General features: G+C 36.6%; 2 protein-coding genes and 1 pseudogene across 3 annotated transcripts; 2 read left to right on the top strand and 1 right to left on the bottom strand.

Annotated features, from left to right (window-relative positions):
* Window positions 1-7051: 7051 nt before the first annotated feature.
* Window positions 7052-9757, top strand: LOC148926529 (cytochrome P450 71A8-like; annotated as a pseudogene). Its single transcript, XR_016130741.1, has 2 exons — window positions 7052-8012; window positions 8939-9757. The product of XR_016130741.1 is annotated as a cytochrome P450 71A8-like (transcript).
* On the bottom strand, window positions 9631-11901 carry LOC125198400 (cytochrome P450 71A6-like). The gene is made up of 2 exons (XM_089059003.1): window positions 10981-11901; window positions 9631-10313 (listed from the first exon to the last, which is right to left on the bottom strand). Exons 1-2 carry the CDS (start codon window positions 11884-11886, stop codon window positions 9717-9719), a joined length of 1503 nt encoding a protein of 500 aa, XP_088915129.1. The 5' UTR covers window positions 11887-11901; the 3' UTR covers window positions 9631-9716.
* Window positions 11902-15826: 3925 nt separating this feature from the next.
* LOC125186752 (cytochrome P450 71A6-like) lies at window positions 15827-18001 on the top strand. Its single transcript, XM_048083199.2, has 3 exons — window positions 15827-16414; window positions 16764-17094; window positions 17295-18001. Exons 1-3 carry the CDS (start codon window positions 15849-15851, stop codon window positions 17901-17903), a joined length of 1506 nt encoding a protein of 501 aa, XP_047939156.1. The 5' UTR covers window positions 15827-15848; the 3' UTR covers window positions 17904-18001.
* The last annotated feature ends 8656 nt before the right edge of the window (window positions 18002-26657 follow it).

Genomic DNA, 26657 nt, shown 5'->3' with positions numbered 1-26657 from the left:
ACCAACTACATGACTAACTAACAACGACATCATCTTATCTAACTTTTATCACGAAATAACAAATGAAAAACAGAGCAAAGCAAGGATCGAAACAGGGCAAACGAAATTAAACCGATTAACACAAGGAACTACTAAAACTAAAGCAGATATATGGTTACTAGACAAGGTAAACAAGTAAACCAAATTTAAATGTCACAACCATGCAAACATGAACAGATCCACACGCTAGATGTTTCATCCAGTCCGGATCCAAGCCATCCACAACAATCCAACACAATTTCCATCTCCGATCTTCGCAGATTCAACCGATTCAACCGATCAACTACATATCTCCATACAATTCAAACTCCACCTCAGATCAATCAACAATATCCACCAAAATCAAACAGATAATGCAACAATAACATAACCGAAACCAAAGTAGCAAATTCCATAGCAAAATACGCAATATCCAACGAGAAAGTAGCAAAACAAGACCGAGCTTTGAACAACGAAGACTCAGGGAATCCGAAAAACAAACAAAAGCAAATAAAGGATTGTATCTTCGCCTCCCTTGGAGACGGTGTTACACCACAACTGAACTGGAACGTGAACCCCTACGATGATTCTCCTAAAAGTGTGTGTATAGAGAAAATGGAAAAGCTAAGCTAAAAGCTGATGATGCGAAAGGAGGACTCTCTTCATGTTGAACGCGTACTCTTATTTATAAGGGGCGGAGCTTCTAGACTCTTCCTGGTGTTTACCATTTTGCCCTCCTCATGGATGCTCCTTAGTCTAGTAAAACTCTTCCCTTTTTCTGCTCACTTTTTCCCGCCAGCTTCCTCCTTCATGTAATCCCTTCTTTCTTCCTGGGGCTGGCGATTTCTCTACACACCTGATTTATAAAACTTGTTAGACCCAGGAAATCACAGAATTTATCTCATAACCAATGCATGAAATTAGCCTTATCAATGAGCAAAGAAATCAAAATCTTCCAACTTTAATGAACGTGATTCCCTTGCTTGCTAACCTTTGAAACCTTGTCAATTAATGTGACAAAACATTTGATAATATTATGCTCCCTTGTCTCAAAAAATTTATCGCTTTTTATTTTTAGTAAGTCTTTTCTCTTTTACAAGATGGACAATTCTTCACTAACAATAATTCAATCACTTTTTCTTTCTACATCACTTTTATTTTATCAAGTTCAAATTAAAACTCACGTCCCCAAATCCCTATCTTTATGGAACAGAGAGAGTATAAATAAGTCATTAAATCATGTCAGTATCATAATATTTAATTGGTTGCAGAATTAGAACAACTTAATAATTCTGTAATTTAGAGGTTTGTATGCAAAATTTATAATGAAATTTTAAAATTTACAACAGTCAAATTATCCTATTTATTTAACGTATATAGATGATTTCGACTTGAAGCGATACCAAATTATGAATAAATCGTCAGGATGGATGATTGACAAAGTCCAAGCATTTCATTACTCCCTCGTGTCACTTAAATTTTGTCATTTGTTGGGCACAAATTTTAGAAAATATAATAAAAAATGAGGGTGGGCACAAATTTTAGGAAATATAATAAAAAATAAGGGTTGAGATATTAATTTGTATAATAAAATGTGAGTGAAAATTAGTTAGTAAAATGTAGAGTATACTACGAAAATAAAAATATATGACAAATTTTTAGAGACCGGTGTGTATTACATATGAGTCTGATTTGATTTATTTATCTGCATTAATGTACACTGACGGGTGTATTACATATGAATCTGATTTGATTTATTTATCTGCATTAATTTACATGTCAGTGTCACCATCAATGAGATACATAATAGTATATCGTTAATTTTTATGCATCGTAATATTTTTATAAAAATATTTGTAGTATATAGTACTATACTATGTAGAGTAGTGATATGGGAAAAGTGCCCCTTAAGTATATAACTAGAGAACAAAATCACAGCCACAGGATCAAGAAAATCAAGGGCTAGTTTTAACACATGAGATTTTCGAATTTGAAGGAGAAATCAGTTCACTCTATCACAAATTTACTTCACTATACAAGGCGGGGGTATAATGGACATTTCACTAATAAAATTAGGGTTAACAATTGAATTAATTTCTCATTTGCAGAATTCATCTCCCGCCATCACTGCTCTTCCCGTCGCCTCCATCCATAGTCGTCGTCGCTTCCATCCATCGTCGCCATCGCTTCCATCTATCATCGCTGCAATCGCCGTCGCCTCCATCCATAGTCAAACAATGAATCCAAATAGAAAGATTTTTCAAAATGTAAGTTGTTCTACTAGTTTCTGATTTAGATTTCTCATTCTTATCTAGATATAGTTTTGAGAATTCTGCAAATCCAAACGCCGAGAATTTTTAATAAGTGAGATATGTAGTAGTTTATAATGGAATCCAAATTGAACAAAACAAATGTTAGCTTACATTTAACTACTTCTATGTTTTGTGTAGGTTTTGATCGACAGAAAAAAAAGAAAAACAACAACCGTAGACTCCGATCGTGAGTAACAACTACCTGCTCTGTTTTTCATTTAGTGAAGTATTACATTATTAGAGTGAAGTGTTTGTGATCTATGCTTATTGTGCTCTGTTTTTTCCATTTCAGTGAACTAAAACATGCTTACAGTGAAGTATTCCAGTGTTAGAGTAAAGTGTCTATCATCTATGCTTGTAGTGCTTTGTTTTTCCATTTCAGTGAAGTAAAACATGGTTAGAGTGAAGTATTTCAGTGTTAGAGTGAAATGTCTGTGATCTATGCTTGTAGTGCTTTGTTTTTCCATTTCAGTGAAGTAAAACAGTGTTAGAGTGAAGTATTCCAGTGTTAGAGTGAAGTGTCTGTGATCTATGCTTGTAGTGCTTTGTTTTTCCATTTCAGTGAAGTAAAACATGGTCAGAGTGAAGTATTCCAGTATTAGAGTGAAGTGTCTGTGATCTATGCTTGTAGTGCTTTGTTTTTCCAATTCAGTGAAGTAAAACATGGTTAGAGTGAAGTATTCCAGTGTTAGAGTGAAGTGTCTGTGATCTATGCTTGTAGTGCTTTGTTTTCCCATTTCAGTGAAGTAAAACATGGTTAGAGTGAAGTATTCCAGTGTTAGAGTGAAGTGTCTGTGAACTATGCTTGTAGTGCTTTGTTTTTCCATTTCAGTGAAGTAAAACATGGTTAGAGTGAAGTATTCCAGTGTTAGAGTGAAGTGTCTGTCATCTATACATGTAGTGCTTTGCTTTTCCATTTCAGTGAAGTAAATACAGTGTTAGAGTGAAGTATTCTAGTGTTAGAGTGAAGTGTCTGTGATCTATGCTTGTAGTGCTTTGTTTTTCCAATTCAGTGAAGTAAAACATGGTTAGAGTGAAGTATTCCAGTGTTAGAGTGAAGTGTCTGTCATCTATGCTTGTAGTGCTTTGTTTTTCCATTTCAGTGAAGTAAAACAGTGTTAGAGTGAAGTATTCCAGTGTTAGAGTGAAGTATTCCAGTGTTAGAGTGAAGTGTCTGTGATCTATGCTTGTAGTGCTTTGTTTTTCCAATTCAGTGAAGTAAAACATGGTTAGAGTGAAGTATTCCAGTGTTAGAGTGAAGTGTCTGTCATCTATGCTTGTAGTGCTTTGTTTTTCCATTTCAGTGAAGTAAAACAGTGTTAGAGTGAAGTATTCCAGTGTTAGAGTGAAGTATTCCAGTGTTAGAGTGAAGTGTCTGTGATCTATGCTTGTAGTGCTTTGTTTTTCCAATTCAGTGAAGTAAAACATGGTTAGAGTGAAGTATTCCAGTGTTAGAGTGAAGTGTCTGTCATCTATGCTTGTAGTGCTTTGTTTTTCCATTTCAGTGAAGTAAAACATGGTCAGAGTGAAGTATTCCAGTGTTAGAGTGAAGTGTTTGTCATCTATGCTTGTAGTGCTTTGTTTTTCCAAAAGTAAAACATGGTCAGAGTGAAGTATTCCAGGAGTTTTTATATTGGCACAAGTGTTGTTATTGATTTAGAGTGACACTTAATTAACCTTTCATTTTAGTGAAGTGAAATGTGCTTAGAGTGAAGTATTTCATGGTTAAAGTGAAGTGTTTGTGATCCATGCTTATAGTTTCTATAAATGGCAGGACAACTATTAATCTTTTGAAAGTTGTTGATATACTTAAAGAAAGACGAAGAGAAAGATCTAGAGCAACGAAAGTAGAGGCCAAGATGATGATTGGAAGCTTGGTCTATGAAGGCGAAGATGTACCAATTTGATATATTCATAACATGTTTCATTTAGTTCATTGTAAACTGTATTCAGTTCATTTAAATTCAATATTATGTTTAGAGTGAACAGATTATGCTTAGAGTGAAGTAACAACTTGGAGATAGATGTGGAAAAATTATTGTAAACTTCAAGCGTTCATGCCCATTTGTATGAAAATGATATAGTTCATAATATTTGTCATTATATTCTATATAAAGCTCATCCGTTTTAATTAAATTAAATATTATGTTGACTATTTACTTCACTGTAGAGCATATTTGTTTCACTATAGAGCATATTTGCTTCACTATAATTCACTGTAAAGTTATTATACTTCACTATAAACATATAATAGTTCACTATATGCACAATATACTTCATTGTAGTGAAAAAATAGTAAACTATAAGGCATGTTCAATTTACATCACTATAAGCACAATATATTCCTGAAAATGAAAAAAATAGTAGACTATAAGACATGCACAATATACTTCACTTTATGCCCAATATACTTCACTATATGAAAAAAACAGTACATCATTAGAACATTACACTTTATGCATAATATACTTCACTTTATGCTCAATATACTTCACTTTATGAAATATTAAAAATCATATTTATTTTATCGGAATGAAAAGACAGTACACCGTAAGGTATGCTCAATACTTCACTATAAGCATTTAATAGTTCACTATATGCTCAATATACTTCACTTTATGGGCAATATACTTCACTCTATGAAAAAGCAGTACACTATAACCAATATTCTTCACTCAGATATTAAAAATCATTCAAAAGTGAACTAAACATTCTACAAAGTGAACTATTTCTGCCAGATTCTCACTGCCTCTATTTTGTTTTGTCTTTCATCTTTTTGCAGTACCTCGAAGGATTCACGATGAAGGACGATCAATCAGGAACCGAATCTGGAAATCATGCTTGACGATCGATTAGAAATCGGAAAATCACGAATAGGATGAACAAATCTGGAATTGTGATGAATCTGAAATCTGGAATTGAATCATGTGAATTCACGACGAAGGACGATCGATCAGGAATCGAATCTGGAAATCATGATTGACGAACGATTAGAAATCTGGAAATCACGAACGAGATGAACAAATATGGAATCGTGATGAATCTGAAATATGGAATCGAATCATGTGAATTGACGAAGGACGATCGATCAGGAATCGAATATGGAAATCATGCTTGACGAACGATTAGAAATATGGAAATCACGAACGAGATGAACAAATCTGGAATCGTGATGAATCTGAAATCTGGAATCGAATCATGATGAACAAATCCAGATGATTAACGATCAGGAATCGTGAATTTTGGAAGAAATCGTGAATTGCGAAGAGCTAAGAAAATCATGAAAATATGGTGATGGTGAAGAAATCATAAGTTTGATTTAGTAATATTGAATTACAAAAATGCCCTTGGGCTATATTTAAGCAATAGGATAACTTAAGCCATATGATTAATTTGAAGTATTAAAATGTGTGGCTGGAATTTATTCTATAGTTATGGACTTAAAATTAGTTAAACATTGATCACTTCTCATACTAATACTATGTATACTATAAAATTAAAAAAAATACTAAAGTTTTCTTTTAACTTTTGGAGATATAATTGTGGTCTCACTCACGTGTCCATTTCAATTTCATCACTAGTGTTCACTTTTCCCCACCTATTTATATTATTATTTGAAATTTCCTAATTTCGATTTTAAGTATATACTTAATATTTTGTTTTCGTGATTTATTTCATCAGCACATTATTTTGACAAAACGACGATGGCGCACGATCAAGTTTGGACTCTACATATTGTAAATTGGTGCGGACGTGTTTGTCTATATGTGTTTGTATTTATTCATTTGTTAACACATATAATAATGCAATTAATTGGCAGCAGACGTGTTTTAAAATTTTGCACTTGCTTTCGTTAGATATCTATATCGTCTTTTAGCTTTCAAAAGTCCAGTTAGTTTTACTTTCATGTCGATGTATCATTTTCAAATCAAGCTCAGTCAATTTTTTGAAAATATGAGTTTGAATGCAGAATTAATAAAATACTTAAATTGAAAGATAAAGTAAAAAAATTATTATACTATTATTAGTGAAAAATGAAACCACATCATTAGCTAGAAAAAATTATTACAAAAGATGACTAATTTTTGTAGACAGTGTTAGTATGATTAAAATAGTACTCCTTCCCTTTTTTATAATTAAAATGTAAGACCCGAATACCAAATTTCATCAAAATACTGGTTTTGTACATGACTTGTACAAAATGTCAATTATTTTGACTATTTGCAAGATTGTTGATTTTTGGCAAATTAATCACCCTTCAAGGCTAGTTAGAGAAAAAAAATAATTGACGATCTCAAGACTGGCAAATAACAGATCAAATAAACGAAATTTGGTTACTGGAATCCGACCGGATGATGCCGACGACGAGGAGGAGGTTTGGCTGCCCTGCGTGACACCACATTCATATTCCCTATGGCTACGTGATCAGGCGTAACCATCCAACTGTATGGTTCACTACATCAACCATTTAAGTTAAGCATTTATTTGTTTTAGAAGAGCTCACCTCATTATTAATTTCTGAACGGTAGAAAAAATAACTAAAAATTTAAAGACAAAAATCCTTCAAAGATATGATGATGACTTCAAATTAGATTAAAAAATATGTGTTGGAACACAATTTCTAGTTTAATTTTATTTGAAACAATATTTTGAGTTTGACAAGTTCATAAGATCTTTTGAGTAATATAAAATTACAAAAAAATGGGATATTTTGCCTTTAAAGAGAGAAACAACAACATTTTTGTTCATGTAGAACACCTTATCTACATTTCTCTCACATAACAGAAACAAATGGATGAAACTCTTCTAAATCCCTTTGCATTCCAAGCTCTCATTTCCATAATCCTTCTCCTCACCATCACAAAATGGCTCTCAAAATCCACAAAATTCAAAAATTCGCCACCATCTCCGCGGCGGCTACCGATACTCGGCCACCTACACCGCCTCAGCCTACTGCCTCACCACGATCTCCACTCCATGGCCACGAAGCACGGCCCGGTCATGCTCATCCACTTCGGCAGCGTGCCGACGCTGATCGCCTCGTCGGCGGCCGCCGCCGCGGAGATCATGAAGACGCACGACCTCGCCTTCGCCGATCGGCCGGATTCGAGCCTCTTCCGCCGGCTCCTCTACGACAATAAGGACGTGTCGGTGTCGCCGTACGGCGAGTACTGGCGGCAGCTGAAGAGCATCTGCGTGGTGCAGCTGCTGAGCAACAAAAGAGTCCAATCATTCCATTCCGTTAGGGCGGAGGAGACGGCGATTCTGATCGGTAAAATTGGGGGGAAATCGGAGTGCGTCGATTTGAGCCGAATATTCACTCAATTGACGAATGATGTGGTCTGCAGATCCGCAATCGGAAGGAAATACGGTGACGGTGGAGACGGAGAGAGATTTCTCTCGATTTTGAGAGAATTTTTGGAGGTTTTGTCGACGATTAGCATCGGAGATTTCGTGCCGTGGCTGTCGTGGATCGGGAGATTCAACGGTCTCGATAAACGAGTAGACCGAGTTGCGAAGGAGATTGACGAATTTCTCGAGAGTGTGATTCGTGAGCGGCTTGATAATCCGGCGGAGAAGGCGGCGGCCGGAGATAATTTTCTTGATATTTTGCTCGATATTTACCGGAATAATTCCTGTGGTGTGTCCATTGACAGGGACAGTATTAAAGCAATTATATTGGTAAGTTTTTAAGTTGTCACGATTTTGATTTTCGATAGCGATACTAATTTAATTTTTTGAACGTCCAATTTTCTAATTACGTGGATTGATTTTTTAACACAAGCTAAATTTTCTCGGTCAAATTTTTAATCAACATAGACAAAACAAAATGAATTGATCATATTTTCAGACGTCGCATTTTAGATTCAATGCTACATTTGACTTGTGTGCATAGGTTATCTATCTCATCTTTGGGTAAAAGTCTGATTTAGATCAAAATAACTCTCTCATTTATGACTAATAATTTTAGCATAACTTTTTTCCATTCGATCACAAAATAGTACTCTTATTTTGTCATTTTGATTCATCTATATCCTCATTATCTTATTCAGTAATCAATAACTAAATTACTATACACTAACTCAATTATAATCATGATGCCTCCGTTTTTTAAAAATAGCAACTCTTTTTATTTTAGTCCATTCTTTAAACATAACAACTTTTAAACTTTTTGTTTTTGAAAATCTTCACGTCATTATACATCAATTTATTTATCACTTATGCCATTTACACATCCCTAATAAAGCGGGTCCCATAATCCAATAACATTAATTTCATACTTTTTTATCTTCTCTCTCTTACTTTACTAATTTTTCTCTCTCTTTCTCTTATTTTACCAAATTGTGCATTAAAACTCGTCGTTTCAAATGTCCATATTTTTAAAAAATGGAGAGAGTAATATAACGTCATATATTCTTGTATTCAACCTTTGACCAAGTATAATTATTATCACTATAAAAAAAATTAGGATAACTATTCCACTCACAACTCATTTAGTCAAATTAATCAACACACTATAACAATTTATTTCCGTTCACAACTCATTCAAACAATTTATTAGAATTTGTTTCAAAAGCGAATGAACACTACCTTTGTTACTTTTGCAGGATGTATTTGCTGCTGGAACAGACACAACCGCGACCGTGCTCGAATGGGCGATGTCAGGAACTCTTGCGACTTCCAGTCATCCTCAAAAGGCTTCAAACTGAAGTGAGAGAAGTGGCGAAAGACAGCGAAAACATAACAGAAAACGACATAGAGAGAATGCATTTTATGAAAGCTGTGATGAAGGAAACTCTGCGTCTCCACACTCCGATTCCACTGCTTGTTCCTCGGGTCGCAAGAGAGGACGTGAAGATCATGGGCTACGATGTTGCGAAAGGAACAATGGTGATGACGAATGCTTGGGCCATCGGAAGAGATCCATCCTCTTGGGATGATCCGGAGAGTTTCAATCCTGATAGATTCTTGAATTCTTCTGTGGATTACAAGGGTGTGGATTTCGAGTTGATCCCGTTCGGAGCTGGAAGGAGAGGATGCCCTGGGACGGCGTTCGCCATGGCTACGAACGAGTTCGTGTTGGCGAATCTTGTGCATAGATTCGACTGGAAATTGCCTAACAATTATGGAGAATTGGACATGTCGGAACGGCCGGGGGTTGCGATTCGGAGACGCGTTCCTCTTGTCGCTATAGCCGTTCAATGTTAAGTTGTTTAAGAATCGAGCAATCAAGAGGAGATCGAGGCAAGAATGGAGGAAAGAATAAGACGATATCAAGTCAAGAAAGAAAATATCAAGATTTAAATAAATTGATATGTATTGAGTTGTAGTATATCAATATTGTTTTAAGTATTAGTTCTATAAATATATAGTTGAACAAGAATTTTACACTACAACAAGTAGAGGAAGCTTTTTATGGACTGCAATTCCAACGGTTTCACTCATATCCAAATCCTCTCCTCTCCCTCCATTAGCCAATCCAAAGTTGAACTTGTGCACCAGTTTGGCTATTGCTAGTTCATTAACGGACATCGCAAACGCCACAGCCGGGCAGCCCCTCCGACCAGCTCCGAATGGTATGAGCTCAAAATGAAGCCCTTTATAATCTATGCTTGAGTCAAGGAACCTTTCTGGACAAAATTCTTCGGGATTCTCCCACAACAACGGGTCCCTACTAATCGCCCAAGCATTGACCATGACACGGGTGCCCGATGCGACATCGTAGCCTAGCACCTTAGTGTCCTCTGTTGATTCTCGAGGGACTAATAATGGGACCGGCGAATGAAGCCTAAGACTCTCTTTCATCACGGCTTTAAAATATGGCATTTTCTCTAAGTCATCCTCATCCACTTCTACCTTGTTTTTCACTACTTCTCTCACTTCATTTTGCAATGTTTTCATGGTTCTTGGATTTCTTATAAGCTCGGCCATCGTCCACTCCATAGAAGAAACCGTCGTATCAGTTCCTCCAGCAAACATGTCCTAGTACCGTGATTAGTTAGTCAGATTTTGGACCAAAAAAATATCACACCATAATTGAAACATATCAAATGTCTATCATTTAGTTTCCGTGGCGAAGCTAGACATTTAATGCTGGTCCAAGAAGACATTAATAGTTGGTAATGTTTTTCATGAAATCAAAGACATAAACTAAATTCACCAACTCAAATTTATTTTTCAAATACCAAAACTCATATTCTTATGAATTAATTACCTATAAATATACAAAGTATAACCTAAATTTTGGTTTTCAAGCAACTTTTTTTTAATAAAAATATTTACGAAATTTTAATACTCCCTCCGTCCCCGAGTCACTATTTCCTTCTTTTTTTATCCCTAAAATTTGTCATCTTTCACTTTTACTATACTCCACTAACTCATTCTCACTCACATTTTATTATAAAACTAATAAAGTATGACTCACATGCCACTAACTTTTTCAACCCACTTTTTATCACATTTCTTAAAATCAGTACCAGGTCAAATGACGGCAAATCATAAGGGACGAGGGAGTATGTTTTTCTTTGACATGCATTAGTCCGATTTTCATTGGCCAATAACTTCGTTTTTTTAGATTTAATTGAATGTGAAATTCGATTGTAGTATTGGAAAACTCTCTATGATACAATGTATTGGTGAATATGGTTACCAGGATGAGAGCTTTGATTGTTTCATCTTCAACAGGTGATGTTTTCTCATTCTCCCTCTGAAACTGTAGCAATATGTCCACAAAATCCACTTCTTCATCATCATCATCAACTCTCCCTGATTTCTCCACCTCCCTATGCTCTCTCACCACATGCTCCAAGAATTCATCAAACAGCCTCGCAACCCTCTCCACTTTCGCATCCAACCCGCCAACCCGATCCACCCACGCCAGCCACGTCACAAAATCCCCCACCGGCGAAGCTCCCAGCAGCTCCACAAACTCACTCAAAAACCTCTTAAACCTCCTCTCCTCCCCCCCGCCGCCCCCTCCGCCGCCGTACTTCCTCCCCAGCGCTACCCTGCATATCACGTCGTTCGTCGTCGCCACCAGCTCCTCACTTAGGTTCACCGCCTCCCCTTCCGACCTTGCGATCCGCTCGATCATGAGGGACGTCTCCTCCTCCCTGACGCGGCGAAAGGACTGGACCCGCCTGTTGCTGAGCATCTGCAGGACGCAGATGCTCCGCACCTGGCGCCAGTACTCGCCGTAGGGGGAGAAGGCCACGTCCCGGGAGCCGTAGGTGAGGCGGTCCGGGGCGCTTAGCTTAGGCCGGTTCGAGAAGATGAGGTCTTGGTTTTTCATTATCTCGCGGGCCGCGGCCGCGGAGGAGGCCACCAGGACCGGCTTGCTCCCGAGGTGGAGCAGCATCAGCTCGCCGTGGCGCTTCGAGAGGGAGAGGAGGGAGCGGTGCGGGGATTTTCCGAGCTGGTGGAGGTTTCCGATTATCGGAAGCTTTCTTGGGGACGGCGGAAGGGTTTTTCCGGCGGTGGTGCGCCGCCTCTTGAGGAAGAGGACGAGGAGAATGAAGGAAAAGAGAAGAACTGTTAGTTCGTGGAAAGCCATCATTTTTATCAATTGATGTATAAACTGTTGTTGTATATTTATACTGAAATGTGAGAAGAAGAGTAATTGGAAGTAGTAATCACTTATTTCCCACTTTTTTTATCGTGTTATTAATTGGAACTTGGAAGGGATCACCTACAACAAATAATTTTTATGTGTCTTAATTGTAGGTAAAATGAGGATAGAAAAACTATGAAATTTTTATATGTCTTAATTAATTAAAATATTTTTTTTTCTCTTTTATAGTATATTTTATTTATCATAAAGTACTTATATTTGTTGATCCATATCACATTTTATTCCATGCTTACCCTAATGAACATATAATATAGGTACATACTTTTTTATAAGATCTAAACTTTTATTTACATATTGTTTTTGTATTTTTATTAATTAAAATTTATTTCAAAAATTTACACATTCTTCGTAAATAATGTGATAAAGAAAAATGTAAGGTGGATATTACTATAAATGAATGAACATGACAAATGTTTTAAATGGACAAATAGGTGATAGACGGATAATTCAAGCTAGAGTTGGACAGTTGGTGTTGAAACAAGAACATTATATGTATCGACATAAAGGCGGTATATATTGAGACAAAAGCATTATATCGATTTAAACATTACTATGTTTGATCAATTAAGTAATTAATTAGATCGATGGGCGTGCCCAACATCCATAAGATTTAGTTGAAAATTATATATATACTACCTCTGTCCACCAAAATTTGTCTCACTTTGACCTGACACGGGTTTTAAAAAATGTAATGGAAAGTGAGTTGAAAAAGTTAGTAATTTGTGGGTCTTACTATTATATACTCCCTCCGTCCCCTATTAGGAGTCATTCTTTGACCGGGCACGGATTTTAAGAAATGTAAAGAAAAGTTGGTTGAAAAAGTTAGTGGAATGTGAGACCCATTTTTTTATATTGGTTTTATAATAAAATGTGAGTGAATTGAGTTAGTGGAATGTGAGACCTACTTACTATTTATGGTAAAAATGAAGTGTGACTCTTAATTGGGGACGGACCGAAATGGAAAAGTGTGACTCTTAATGGAGGACGGATGGAGTATTAGTTTTATAATAAAATGTGAGTATGAATGAGTTAGTGAAATATGAGATCCACTACAAAAAAAATAGTAAAAGTGAAAATGAGATAAATTTTTGGGGACAGATGGAAATAGAAAAATAAGACAAATTTTAGTGGACGGACGCAGTAATACGTAAATGCTCTAGTCACTATCTTGAAAATTACTTACTCAGCTCCATCAATGCTATACAACCACGTTAACTTTTTTTTTCAATCACGTCACTATGTATGTTATATTGTGCCAATTATTCCTGTTACTGTGTTTTACTTTATTACTTCATCAATATATTTTATTTTTGTGTTTCTGAAAACTCATTGATGTAAGTTTGGTTTAATCGTAACTAATCTTATTTATTGATTATTCTCAAGAAGTGGATGGTGATTGTATTAGTACACACACGTTTAAATGGATCAACTCTGACGGATGACGAACTCTTATCAAAGAACTCTACTCTACTCTCTTCGTCTATCATTAAATATCCCGTATTTGAATGGTACGAGTTTTAAGAAATTGTTTGTCTTTTATGAATTAAAGTGGATAGAAAAGTTGGTGGAATGTGAAGACTATTTTTATATATTGGTTTTATAATAAAATGTGAGTGGAATGAGTTAGTGGAATGTATGGTCCACTTATCAAATATGTTAAAAGTGAAAATGAATATTTATTGGCCCAATTTTTCCGATCGATTTGACCACTGGTCCAAATTTTAATCAGATATACTGTTAGGTCAGTTAAATTTGGTTTATTGTTGGTCACCTGTTCTGATACCATGATAGAAATTCATGGAATGCATCCTAAAATCAATAGGTGATAGGAAGAAAGGTCCATAAGACTTATATAGTGATTTTTGTTCTTTATGAACACCGATATGAGATAGTTATATTTGTATATGTAGTTTCAATTGGTAATAATATCAATAACTTAGAACCGAAAGACGCTTCCATTGACATTCCTTAATTTTAGTGAGAACACCTGCACCGAAGAAGATTTAAAGCATGGTAATTACCGTCTTTCATTGCATTTAAAAATGTCATTAGCCAATTTTTTATAGTTTTAATTTGAATATCTATTTTCTCCAGAGTACATAGATAGCATATTAATTAAGTATTGTCCATTTTGATTTTTTACATTTTTAATAAATAGACCTTATTTTCCATCGGCTCATAACACTCACATTCTATTATTAATTAATATATAAATATGTGATCTATATTCTATTCACTTTATTCACATTTCTTAAAAATACGCGTAAAATCAAATGTGAACAACATTTCGTGGACGAAAAGGATACAAGTTATTGCTCTACGTTCCCCTTCGATTCAGACAAATCTAAAAGATTAATATTCATTATTTTAATAATTTTGTATGTATATTATCTAGAACTTTGAGTCAAGGATTATAAATGCTCTTAAAGAGCTAGTAAATAAATATAGAGCTGAGAGAAGGCCCAAATCGGGGTACTCTGTATATCGGTACCGTATATGGAATGACGAATTCATAATTATAATATCAAAAATTCAAATTTCAATAACATCTCTAATTTAATTGATTGGACCATATGAATTAAGTGTAAATTAACTAATTAGGAATCATTTCCTTATAGCATGAAAATTTATCCAAAATCGTTTGTTAAATTTAATTAGAAGCTACAACTAATTTAAGTTTAATTTGATCTAGATAGCTCAGCTACCTCCGTTAGGGCCTGGGCTATTGTCTTATCTTGGGGATAGTGGCCACCCTAGTTTCTATACATGTAGGGGCCTGTGCATTGCCCCTCTTCAGTGTAAATTATGAGTAATACTATCTCTGTCCCATTAGAAAATGAGACGTTTTTCTTTTAATTTATCTTATTAAAAATGAAACGTTTCCTAAAATGGAAACATCTCTATCTCTACTTTTTCATCTCTCTTACTTTACTCTCGCTTTATTAACTCACAAAACAAGATTACATAAAATCTCGTGCCGATTCTCAAATGTTGCATATTTAATGAGACGGATGGAGTGTAATATTTTCTTCGTCCCATTACAAGTGATGCATGTTAAAAAGAATACTATATATCTCTTACTTTGCCATCTCTTTTATATTTTTCTCTACTTTTTTTCACTTCCAAAAACATGTGCCCAAAAAGAAATGTCTTACATGAAATGGGACGAATGGAGTAGTCCCGTCTCAAGATTTTTGGTCCATCCCATAAAAATATACTCCATGCGTTCCATAGTAACAGAGACATTTCATTTTGTGCACTCATTTTGAAAAAATAATTATAAATAGTTAAAGTGGAGAAAAGGTAAAGTAAGATAGAGAATATTGTAGATAAGACTATTCTCTACATTATCCTCTCTCTTACTTTACTCTTTCTTCACTATAACTATATAATATAATTTTTTCAAAATGAGGGCAAAAAATGAAATGTCTCTATTACTGTGAAACGGAGGGGATACTACTCTTCTATTTTTAGTAGAGAGTAATTTTTTTGTCTTATTGAGGTGGTCCTCATTATCTACTAACAATAATCTAATCATTTTTTTCTTCTAATTTATCAATTATGTATAGTTTGTATCATTTTAATATGTGTTATTTTTCTGAAACAGATGGAGTAAAATTTTATAATATCATCCATAATGTTAGGTTGGTGAATATAGTTAAAAATAGTTAAAAAATGTTGTTGTGCAACTCCATTTTTTAGTTAGAATTTGACTTTATATGATGTATCATACTCTATATCATTAAAAATGTAATGCTGATATACTTTCAATAGTTAAAATTTCACATTTAAATCTAAAATTTAACTTATTAAATGAAAGTTGGACTTATATGCACTTATATCACCACACATTCACCATTGTTTTTTTCTCGCTAGCTAACAAGATAATGGTGTCTCTCTCACTCTTATCCATTGCGCTTCTCACCACACCTCTCTTCCTCTTCTTCCTCCGCACATGGCGCCGCCGTCACGCCCCATCATCCCCGAGAAATCCGCCTCCGTCACCGCCAAAGCTTCCAGTGCTCGGAAACCTCCACCAGATGGGCTCATTCCCCCACAAAGCTCTCCACTCATTCTCCCACCGCTACGGCCCGCTCATGCTCCTCCACTTCGGCCGTGTGCCCGTCCTCGTAGCCTCCTCGGCCGAGGCAGCGCGTGAGATCATGAAAACACAGGACCTGACCTTCTCGAACCGGCCCAGATTAAACATCCCGGGAAGGCTCCTCTACAACTATAAAGACGTGGCGTTTGCTCCCTACGGCGAGTACTGGCGCCGGACCCGCAGCATCTGCGTGCTTCAGCTGCTCAGCGCCAAAAGGGTTCAGTCCTACCGCCGCCTCAGAGAGGAGGAGACATCGCTCATGGTCGAGAAGATCACGCAGCTCGGATCTTCAACGGCGGTTGTGAACTTGAGCGACGCTTTGATGTCATTGACGAATGATATAATTTGCAGGTAGGGGCGGAGGCAGGTAAAAATATTTAAATATAGTTTAGTAGGGGCTATGTCTTCTAAAAGTTTTTTCCAAAATAACATAATTTTATAGTAGCACTTATTTAGTGTCCTTTATAAAATAATTTATAGTTTTAAAATTTGATAGAACTTAAGCCTCTGGTAACGGGCCTTCTAAGGGCTTAAGCTCTAATAATCAATACTCCCTTCGTCCCATAGAAATAAATTTTTTTTTTTGTTCATTCTATAGAAATAGTTTATATTTATTTGTGGCTTTTCTATTTTAAAACTTGAATAAATAGTTGAGTTGCTGGTAATATTTTTTTCTTCGTTCGACACTGTTTGCATAAAGGGTAGCGTTGGGGAAAAAGCACGGCGGAGGAAGAAATTTCAGTGAACTTTTAGCGGAGTTTGAGGAGTTGATAGGCGTGTCTCCTCTGTGGGAGTGCATACCATGGTTGAATTGGACTAGACGGTTTGATGGTTTGGATCGAAGAATCGATCGAGTTACTAAAGCGTTTGATGAGTTTTTGGAGATTGTGATTCAAGAACACAGAGATAGAGAGGAGAGAGAGGACATCGATGATGGAGGGTTTGATTTTGTGGATATATTGCTTCAGTTTCAAAGAGACAGTCAAAGTAGTTCCCCCTTTGAAGATGATTCTATCAAAGCTCTTATCTTGGTATAAATTTTCCACCTTTCTTTTTGTGTGTTACATCATAAAGTAGAATTTATATAATTTATTTACTTTATATATCTTTGCTACACAACATTCTGTCTCAACTAATGGCCAGACAGGTTCGACTAACCAATAGTCTTGTTGGTTCGCTTATTGGCCTATTTTCTACAACATTAATTGCTTTTTATTCTTAATTATTACAGAACATGTTTGTTGCTGGAACCGATACATCAGCAACAACTATAGAGTGGACAATGGTGGAGCTGATACGGAATCCAAGAACCATGAAAACTCTGCAAAACGAAGTAAGAAAGGTTGTCGAAAGCAAGGGGATAATAGAAGAGGACGACATAGAAAAAATGCCTTATCTAAAAGCAGTGATCAAGGAGAGTCTAAGGCTGCATTTGCCCGTCCCATTACTAATCCCTCGAGAATCAACTCACGACACAAAAGTACTAGGTTACGACGTTGCATCTGGCACGCGTGTACTGATCAATGCTTGGGCAATTGCTAGGGATCCGTGCCTTTGGGAAAAACCTGAAGAATTTTATCCGGAGAGGTTCCTTGATACGAGCATAGACTACAAAGGTCTGCATTTCGAGTTGATCCCGTTTGGATCTGGCCGGAGGGGCTGCCCCGGGATTACATTCGCAGTGGCCATTGCTGAGCTTGCTATTGCCAAGTTGGTGCACAAGTTCGACCTTAGATTGCCCGATGGATTGAATGAAAATGGGATGGATATGAATGAAACTAGTGGGTTAACAATCCGCAAAAAAAATCCTTTGCTTGTAATCGCCACTCCAGTGTGCTAGTTAATATCATCAACAAATTGAGCCGACAACAAGGTGTTGTACATTTAATGTATCATAATTTTTATTTAGCATTATAAAACTATTGTGTATTTAATGTATATCTAATTATGTACTTACAAATAAAAAAGAACTCAATTTGTAAAAATATTTATTTTGGTATTGGGAGTTTTGATATTCCAAGCTAAGTCCAATAACTAATTATCCATATTAAACAAGAAAAAAATACTACTAGAGAGAGCTCTTAATTGAGAGAACATAACATACAGAAGATAACAAAACCAAAAGTCTTTGACCCACCAGCAACTGCTCGAATTAAACCATAAGAGCCAGCAACTGCTCGAATTCGAGTATTTTTAAGTAATTAAATCTATATTTTAGACTGTATTTCCTACTTTTTTCGTACCAGCAACTGCTCGAATTCGGGTATTTTTAAGTAATTGTATTTATTTCGTTTTTGGATTTATTGTGTCGCCAATTGTAGCGAATTAATGTAGATTTAACTATTTACTCAAATCATCAATTTCATTCACCCAAGTAACATTTGTAAAAGTTAGCTAAACAGGCTCAATCGTATAATTTACCCAAACTTTCAATTTACTAAGAACGGTGAATCGAAAATAGTACTTACTTGACAACTAGTATTTTATTTCATCGAAAAAATATATACCTAATAAATTAAATTCAAGAGGAAAGACCGAAAGTATTAAAAAAAGTGTTTATTTATTTTTTTCGACAATATTATTGTAACAATCAAGTCATAATATTTTGACAATATTATTGCAATCGACTCAATATAGAAGAACCTAGCAAGCATGTGGAGTAGCTATTACAAGTGAAGGAAACTTTATTTTTTGTGGCGGTGGGAGAGTGACTGGATGGATCTGTGGTGAGGAGAGCCCAGCTGGTGGAGGTTCCCGTGCCCCGGGAGCTTTGGAGGAGACGGCGGTGGCCTTTTCAGGGATTTGGGAGCATGGCTACGGCGCCATTTGTGGAGGAATTGAAGAAGTAGAAATCAGATCGGATTTATATAGAGGCAGTTCGTTAGACATATAATAATTGCTCCATCTTGATGGATTTCATTTGAGCACCCAAATTAATACTCTCTCCATTCGTGAAATATTATCCAATTTTGTTATTTTAGTCCATCCGTAAAAAGTTGTCCACTTTGCCTTCTTTTTTTCTTCTATTTTTGGTAAATAGACCCCAATTTCCACTAACTCTTTACAGTCACATTTTATTATAAAACTAATATATAAATATGAGTCTCTCATTCCACTAATTTTTTCAACTCACTTTCTTCACATTTCTTAAAACCTGTGCCGAGTTAAAACTTGACAATATTTTATAGACGAAGGGATGAGTAAGTAAAATGATGCAGTATTGATTAAATTAAGTGGAAAGAAAATTAAATATATAATGTTTGTTGCTGAACTCTTCCATCTTATTTCTTGTTTCTCAATTTCTCACTTTCATCTTATTCTATCATAATATGAGTTTACATAGCTGCCCCACAATAGCTAAATCTATTCTAAGAGCCAATAATTAATTACTCCTACTTGTTTTATTTTTGGCAATTAGCACACGCTTTTGACCCCGGCCGATACAGTTTTGGGTGGCTAAACAGCCTATTAACACTGAGGAAAATTAGTTTTATCGATTATTTTTTTATATTTTAAATTTTGTACAATAAAATTTTATACTATCGTAAATAATAAAAAAATAACTACAATAGAATGATTAAATAGTATTTTAATATTGACTAGAACTATTAATTTATGTGCATTTACTAAAATAGATTTATGTGCTTAGTCATTGTATATGAATTAGATTATTATATATGTTGGATATTTAGGGTGGACTCTTATTTGGGCTGTATTATTTATTAAGCTCGGATGTTTTAATTTGGGCTGAGCCCAATAACTTACCCTCTCTCACCAGATGCTGCCACGTGTCCTCCCTCTTGGATCTTGCTTGACAGCCGTTGGATGCAGGGTTGTTAGTGTTAAGTGAGAGATGGCCTTGCGCCGTTTCATTCACTGTTCTCTCATCTCTCTCTCTCTACTTTGTGACTCAGAGCATCTCTCTCTTCTCTCTTCTTCTTCTCCGATGAACTTCCGGCCATCTCTTGGTGATCTTCCATGGTTTGTTGAGTGGTAGATCTGTTGTGAGTGCTGGTGTGAGGCAATCTCTTCGATTGCTTGTTACTGGAGTCGAACTAGGGTTTGTGAGAACTCGAAGGCCGTGTGTGGAGATTTGTTCGGTGGAACTTGATCTGGTGCGAGGGGTTTCTCTGGTGGAGGTATTGGTGGTCTGAGGGTTGACTCTATCCAGTCCATTGGTGCTCCCTTGGGTTTTGTTTTGGAAGAATAGATCTGTGTTGTTGTGGCGGGTTCTAAGCCAAGATACTTTGATCTTTTGTTCTTGTTCTCTGTTATCGGTTGGTTTCTTGTGTTTAGATCCGAGAGGATCCTTCCTAGTGTTACTAACTTGTGTATTAAGTGTGCAGGTTGAAGCGATTACTAGCGAGGCTAAGTTGATAGCGTCAAGACCTTGTAATAGTTAGAACTAGATTCTTTGTAATCTTAGTTTGTATTACTTGTGTAATATAAGCCGCGTGGGTGAAAGTTTGGCTGAGCTCTCTTGTACAAGAACAAAGAGGTCTCGGTAATTAGTGAATCTAGACTAATCTGATCCCTACAGTGGTATCAGAGCCACGGGGGGATTAGTCTAGCACGCCGAGTCGCTTAAGGAGGTGGGCAAGTGGAATCCTCCTTCGAGAGGGGATTCACTCTAGTAAATTGGCTTTATCCTTCTTGTTTTGAGTTTTCTGTTTAGTGCCAAATATAGGCTTGGGCTTTTGTTTCTGGTAGACAGTCTCTGGCAAGGACTTAGGACTTCTGTGCTTTCTTTTCTTTGTGTAGCTTCCGCTGGTTCTTGTGCTCTGTGTGTTGGGGTTTGTATACTAAAAGATGCTTCGAGCGTACATGCCTTTGTACAGTCAGCTTGTGCATGTATACGAGAAACGCCACATCCACTTGTTTACCTATTTATGAGAATAAATAATATAATATAATGGTTTATTATTGAAATATAATAAACAAGTCTAAGACTTTTTACTAAGAAGGTCAAGTAGGAAAATTCGATGAATCTCCTCATGAGTTTTCCGGTAGGGGACTTGGCCAGATCTAGTAAGAAGAAAAACGTATTCACAACCTAGATAGGCTTTGGCTACCTATTGGTACGGTTGCGGTGTTTGTGATAATTCTCTCTTACCTAAGAAGAGATTAGTAACACCGGTGTGGTAAAGCACTGAAAGGATCTAATCCGAAATGTATTCTTTATTGCTATCTACTGAAAGAATATATTTCAGAAAGTTTAGTATTTTCCAGTCTATGATATTAATATCAATATTGTTTATTCAATCAAACGCCACTTTGACTTATCAATATGTGAGAGTTTGTACGTAACTCAAGTTCATGATATCTTGGGTGGTAGTAATTGAATAACATGAAGGTATTGGAATATTATTTCATAGAATTCGCGTGCCCAGTGTGGTATGATTAAATCCCTAAGGGGTGATCCCCAAGAGGTGTTTGAAAGAAGAATTTATTATTCAGAAATCTGCGCAGTTGGAATTTATTCCACGAATAATAAATAAAGTTTCAAACTAGAAAAACTCTTTGGAGAATTAATTTAATTCTAGTCACATAGCAGACAAAAGAATTAAATTGACGGATCAAGACAATCTTAAACGCGGGAAATATTATAAAATAAAATGGACCCAAGTTATTTGTAATTTGGTGATTTAAGTGGGAGTGCAATATTATTCTTTAGTGGAACAAAATAATATTGCATTGATAATATATTAAATCATGAGTCATTTGATTTAATTAGTAATTTATTTAATGGGTGAGCCCAACACTTAAGTCATTCCATGGATCCCCAACCTAGCCCAACAAGTCCATTATAAATAGTGATGAGATGTGGAAACCCTAGCACACCATTATTCACAACACTCCTCCCCTAAACCCTAGAAGCCGTCGCCGGCTCTCTCTCTCTCTCCTTGCCTCGGTTTTCATGCCTTGGCACGTGGGAGAATTAGGGTTTTGTTTTGTTCTTGTTCTATCCTAATTCATAGGATTAGATCAAGACAATATTGAGTTTGTGATTGGGTTTCCCTAGATCTCTTCAAGACTATTATTGATTATCTAAGATCCGCCCACACGGATGGAGAATCAAGGACTAGGGAATAGGTTGGAAGATTCACGGTCGATAAACCAAGGATCTCCGGGTGGTGCAGCTAGCAACTTCGATCCTATGATGGATCAAAATGAGGTAACAATCGAATCTACATCAAATTGCATGATTATGTGTTTATTTGATGTTATATCTATAGATCTATGAATATTGCATGAAATTGGAGTCGAATGGATAATCACCTAAATAGATCCTTTCTAGGACCTGTTTGGTTTCCGTGTCTTTTGCTGCGGTAGTCCCAACACTGTGATCTTGTGATCTCAAGTTACTTGACCACCAAGCATCTTGTACTGCCCAAGTGACCCCCTGCGCCCTCTAGTAGTGAGTGATTGCGAGCTGGGATAGCCTTGGCCAGTCTTGCTCGTGACAGTTAAGGATTTGAGTTCCTTTCTGTTGTGTGAAAGCTCTTGGTCTGTTCTTGTGTTGTTGGTGTATGTCTTTGTGCTTTCAGGTGTGTAAGGCTGTGTGTTTCTGTCTTGCTTCCTGTGTTCTTGCAAAATTTCTTGCTAAAATGGCTCAACCTGTTGGTTTGGTTCCTTATAATGGTAAAAATGATTTTGCTATTTGGAAACAGAAAATGAAATGTGTTTTGATTCAACAAAAGGTGTTCAAAGTTGTTGATGGTACTCTGCCTGAGGATACTGCTCAGGATAGAATTGATGAGATGAATGATCTGGCTAGGGCTACCATTGGGTTAAATCTATCTGATTCTGTGATTAGGAAAGTTGATCATGAGGAATCTGCTGCTGAAATGTGGAAATTACTTGATACTCTGTATACTGAAACCTCTATGTCTTCCAAAATGTATTTGCTTGAAAAATTGTTCAAGTTTAAGCTTGATCTTGCTAAAGATATTGATGACAATGTGGATAGGTTTCAGAAGTTAGTTCAGGACATTAAGAGGTCAGGTGATAAAACCATAGATGAATACACTAGCATAGCCCTGATGAATGCCATACCTGACTCCTATAGTGATGTTAAGGCTGCCATTAAGTATGGTAGAGACTCTGCTCCTCTAGACCTGATTATTAGCTCCCTGAAATCTAAAGAACTTGAGCTTAGGGAAAGGGCTGCTGATAAGAATGCTTACAATAAGGTGTTGAATGTTAGAGGAAGATCTAAATCTAGAGGGGGCAATGAGCCCAGTAGTGGTTCTGGTAATTCCTCAAACTCTAGGAAAAAGTTTAGGTCTAGGTCTAGAAGCAAGGATCCTAAAACCTATAGGAAGTGTTTCAACTGTGGTGATGTTGGGCACTATAAGAGAGAGTGCACTAAACCTAAGAAGAATAAGTTTCTTAATAACAATCCCCAGGTTGAAACCCTTGTTAATGTTGCTACTTATGACAATGTCAATGATTCTGTGTTCATGGTGCATGACCTGCAATTTGTGAATGCTTCTCCTGCAAGTCCCTTTACTTCAAATGATTGGCTGTGTGATTCTTGATGTACTTATCATGTGAGTCCTTTTAAAGAAGTGTTTTCTGAGCTGAAACCTGTAACTAAGTCTTTTGTGTCAATGGCTGATGACAAGAAGTGTGAAATTCTTGGCATTGGCATTGTGTGTATGAAGTTTGAAAATGGTTATGTGCTCAGCCTAAAGGATGTCAGATATGTTCCTGATCTATGCTATAATTTGATGTCTTGTACTGCTCTTGAAAATGAGGGTATGGGGGAAAGTGGGGGGAAGGCTGTATGAAAATTTGCAGAGGTTCTATGTGTCTTTTCAAAGCTCAGAAAAAATGTGGCTTGTATGTGTGTAATGCTGTGCCTCTTGCATGTGAAAAACCTTATGCCAATGTAGTTAAAACTGACAGAACCATGTTGTGGCATAATAGGCTAGGTCATATGAGTGCAAAAGGCTTGAGTATCCTGAAAAAGCATGCCATTCTTTCTGATAATGATGTTCAAAGTGAGTTGCCCTTCTGTGATTCTTGTGTGCTGGGTAAACAACATAGAGTTTCTTTTCCTAGTACCCCTGCTCCTGCTAATGTGAGTAAATGTATCTTGGAATATTTGCATATGGATGCCTGGGGTCCAGCTTCTGTGTCTTCTCACTCTGGATGTGTTTACTTCTTGTCTGTGATTGATGATTTCTCATGAAAAGTTTAGTGTTTTTTGATGAGATAAAAGTCTGATGTTTTTGAAAAACTTAAAACTTGGAAAACCTTGATTGAGACTCAAACTGGTAAGAAGATTAAGGCTATTAGAACTGATAATGGCCTGAAGTTTGGTAATAATTAGATGGATGATTTATGTGATAGCTTTGGAATCAAAAGACATAGAACTGTGCCTGTAACGCCCCACTTTTTCAAACCCTAATTTTCGGGTTATAAAATTTTTGCATTAAATGCCTTAAATGCTATGATATGTGAATTATTTGATGATTGATTAATTACATAGTGTCTATGTGACCTAATTGCTGTTAGAGTTTGTATACTAGAAATCACGTTTCGAGTGATTGAATACTGTAAAACTCTTATTTTATTTTCCAATGAATAAAACAGATTATTTTTGTCATAATGTTGTTATGTTTTACATTTAATGGATGTTAATGCATGTTTAAATGTATAAGTTAACTTAACAAAGTCTAAGTCTTTGTTTTAGTAGACCGGTTGTGGGCGTCGTCCACTTTAAGGTAATACGGTCAGTTCTAAACAAAGAAAAATATGAATTTCACAACCTAGATGGAATTAGACTACCCATCGAGAAAGGTTGCAATGTCAGTCCGTATATTTCTAAGCCTTACTGAAATAAGATGACATTGGTGTGGTATAGCACTGAACGGATCTAACAGCAAGACTTGCCTTGGGCTATCTACTGAAAGGCGAGGTCTTGATAAATATTTATTTCTTAATCAATGTAGGTTAGCATTGAGCATACGGTATTGATTATGCATTACTTTGACTTATCAAATGGTGCGGGTTTTTCGTAACCCAATTATCCTGATATATTGGGTAGTGGTGATCGATACCTAGCGATGCTAGGATTGCTGTTATATTGAATCGTGCACGAGCTGAGTCTCGTTTGATAATGTCCTCAAGAGGAGCGCGAAACAAGGTTTTATTATTCGGAACCTAGCTAGTTGGAGTTTGATTACTCTATGAATAATAAATGAGTGTTTCATGCTAAGTCCACTCTTGGAATTAATAAGAAGTTAATTAATTAAGTCAATAGCAGACATTAATTAATTAATGGACATTTTAATCTTAAGCGCGGGAAATGAAAGATAAACGGAAACCCGGATTACTTGTAATTTCGGATTTGGATGGGGAGAGTTCAATATTACTTCTGTAGTGGCTGCTCGTAATATTCCAATTATAACTTATATTAAATTGTGGGTTCAATTTAATTAGTAAAAGTAAATTGGATGAGCCCATATCCAAAGCCTTCCATAGATCCCTGTCTGGGCCCAAAAGGAACTTAATATAAATAGGAGAATAAAGGAGACAGAAATAACACAATTTTATTTGCTAAAATTTTCGAAAATTTCAGCTCTCACAAGCTGTAGGAATTTTCGAATTCCTCTCCTGTTTCAAAAAGGATTTCTTCTGTCTTCTTTATTTAAGTCCTAGTATTCTAGTAAGATCAGCCCACACTGATATTAGAGTACAGTTCGGGAACCAGAGAGAAGATTTGTGGTCTAGTACTCAAAGCATCACGTGGAGAAGTCGCTAGCCATCTTCAATTCTTTGGAGAATTAAACAAGGTATTTTTCCTGCTCCGTAGAAAAGCATGTTTTAGGTTTTTATATTCTAAAACATGATTGATTCAAGTTATGAGCATGATACATGTGAAATTTGCGCGAATAGCTTTTGTCTAAATAATCTGCTAAATAGATCTGATAATTATGTGATTTGTTTTATGCACCCGCTTCCGCTGCCAGCTCCATCAATTGGTATCAGAGCCAGTCTTTGGCTCTGATTATTTGGATTTAAATTTCGCGAAATTCATGTATGCATGTCTTATTTGATTACGAAGCGTGTTCTTGTTTTATTATTTATGTTTATGCATGTTGAACTCAAGAACATTCGAATCATAGAACTTGAATTATTCGAACGTACGAGATGTGCGATTCGTCGGCGCTTGCGCCGGGACGAATCGCACTACGTGCAATCGAAGTAGGGTTGTCGAATTGAGTGGGAGCCGAGGGAGTCGGGCATCGGGCGACGCGCCGGCGAGCAAGGGCTCGCGCGCGCCGCCGGCGAAACCCGTGCAAACCCTAGCCGGCCCCGATTGAACTCGACGCGACAGAAAAAGGAGCCGAAGGGATACGATCAAGCGGCGACGCGCTGACGAGCAAGGGCTCGTGCGCGCCGCCGGTCTCGACCGCATGCCCAGGCCGGAATCGACTTCGTCGCTGGAGAGGAGATGAGGCACGGTGGCTCGTCCGAGAACCACCGAGGTGCCGAAGCTCTACCGGATAAACCCTAACCCTAGAATCCCTAACCCTAGTCGCCCGTCACCGGCGATGCACGACCGAGAGCAGCTGCGCCTAGC

The sequence above is a fragment of the Salvia hispanica genome, chromosome 5 (assembly GCF_029641045.1).
Source record: "Salvia hispanica isolate PSC_SH4W2 chromosome 5, Shi_PSC_v1, whole genome shotgun sequence".
In the NCBI taxonomy this organism is placed as follows: domain Eukaryota; kingdom Viridiplantae; phylum Streptophyta; class Magnoliopsida; order Lamiales; family Lamiaceae; genus Salvia; species Salvia hispanica.
The sequence above is the reverse complement of the archived record's forward strand: the minus strand, read 5'-3'. Positions and strand labels throughout refer to the sequence as shown.

Excerpts from the sequence above, each read along its gene's own strand:
- LOC125198400 (XM_089059003.1), bottom strand. The coding sequence starts at position 11,886 with ATGATGGCTTTCCACGAACTAACAGTTCTTCTCTTTTCCTTCATTCTC. Across the intron at positions 10,314-10,980 it reads CAATCAAAGCTCTCATCCTG|GACATGTTTGCTGGAGGAAC; the intron begins GTAACCATATTC and ends TCACGGTACTAG.
- LOC125186752 (XM_048083199.2), top strand. The coding sequence starts at position 15,849 with ATGGTGTCTCTCTCACTCTTATCCATTGCGCTTCTCACCACACCTCTC. Across the intron at positions 16,415-16,763 it reads ACGAATGATATAATTTGCAG|GGTAGCGTTGGGGAAAAAGC; the intron begins GTAGGGGCGGAG and ends GTTTGCATAAAG. Across the intron at positions 17,095-17,294 it reads CTATCAAAGCTCTTATCTTG|AACATGTTTGTTGCTGGAAC; the intron begins GTATAAATTTTC and ends TAATTATTACAG.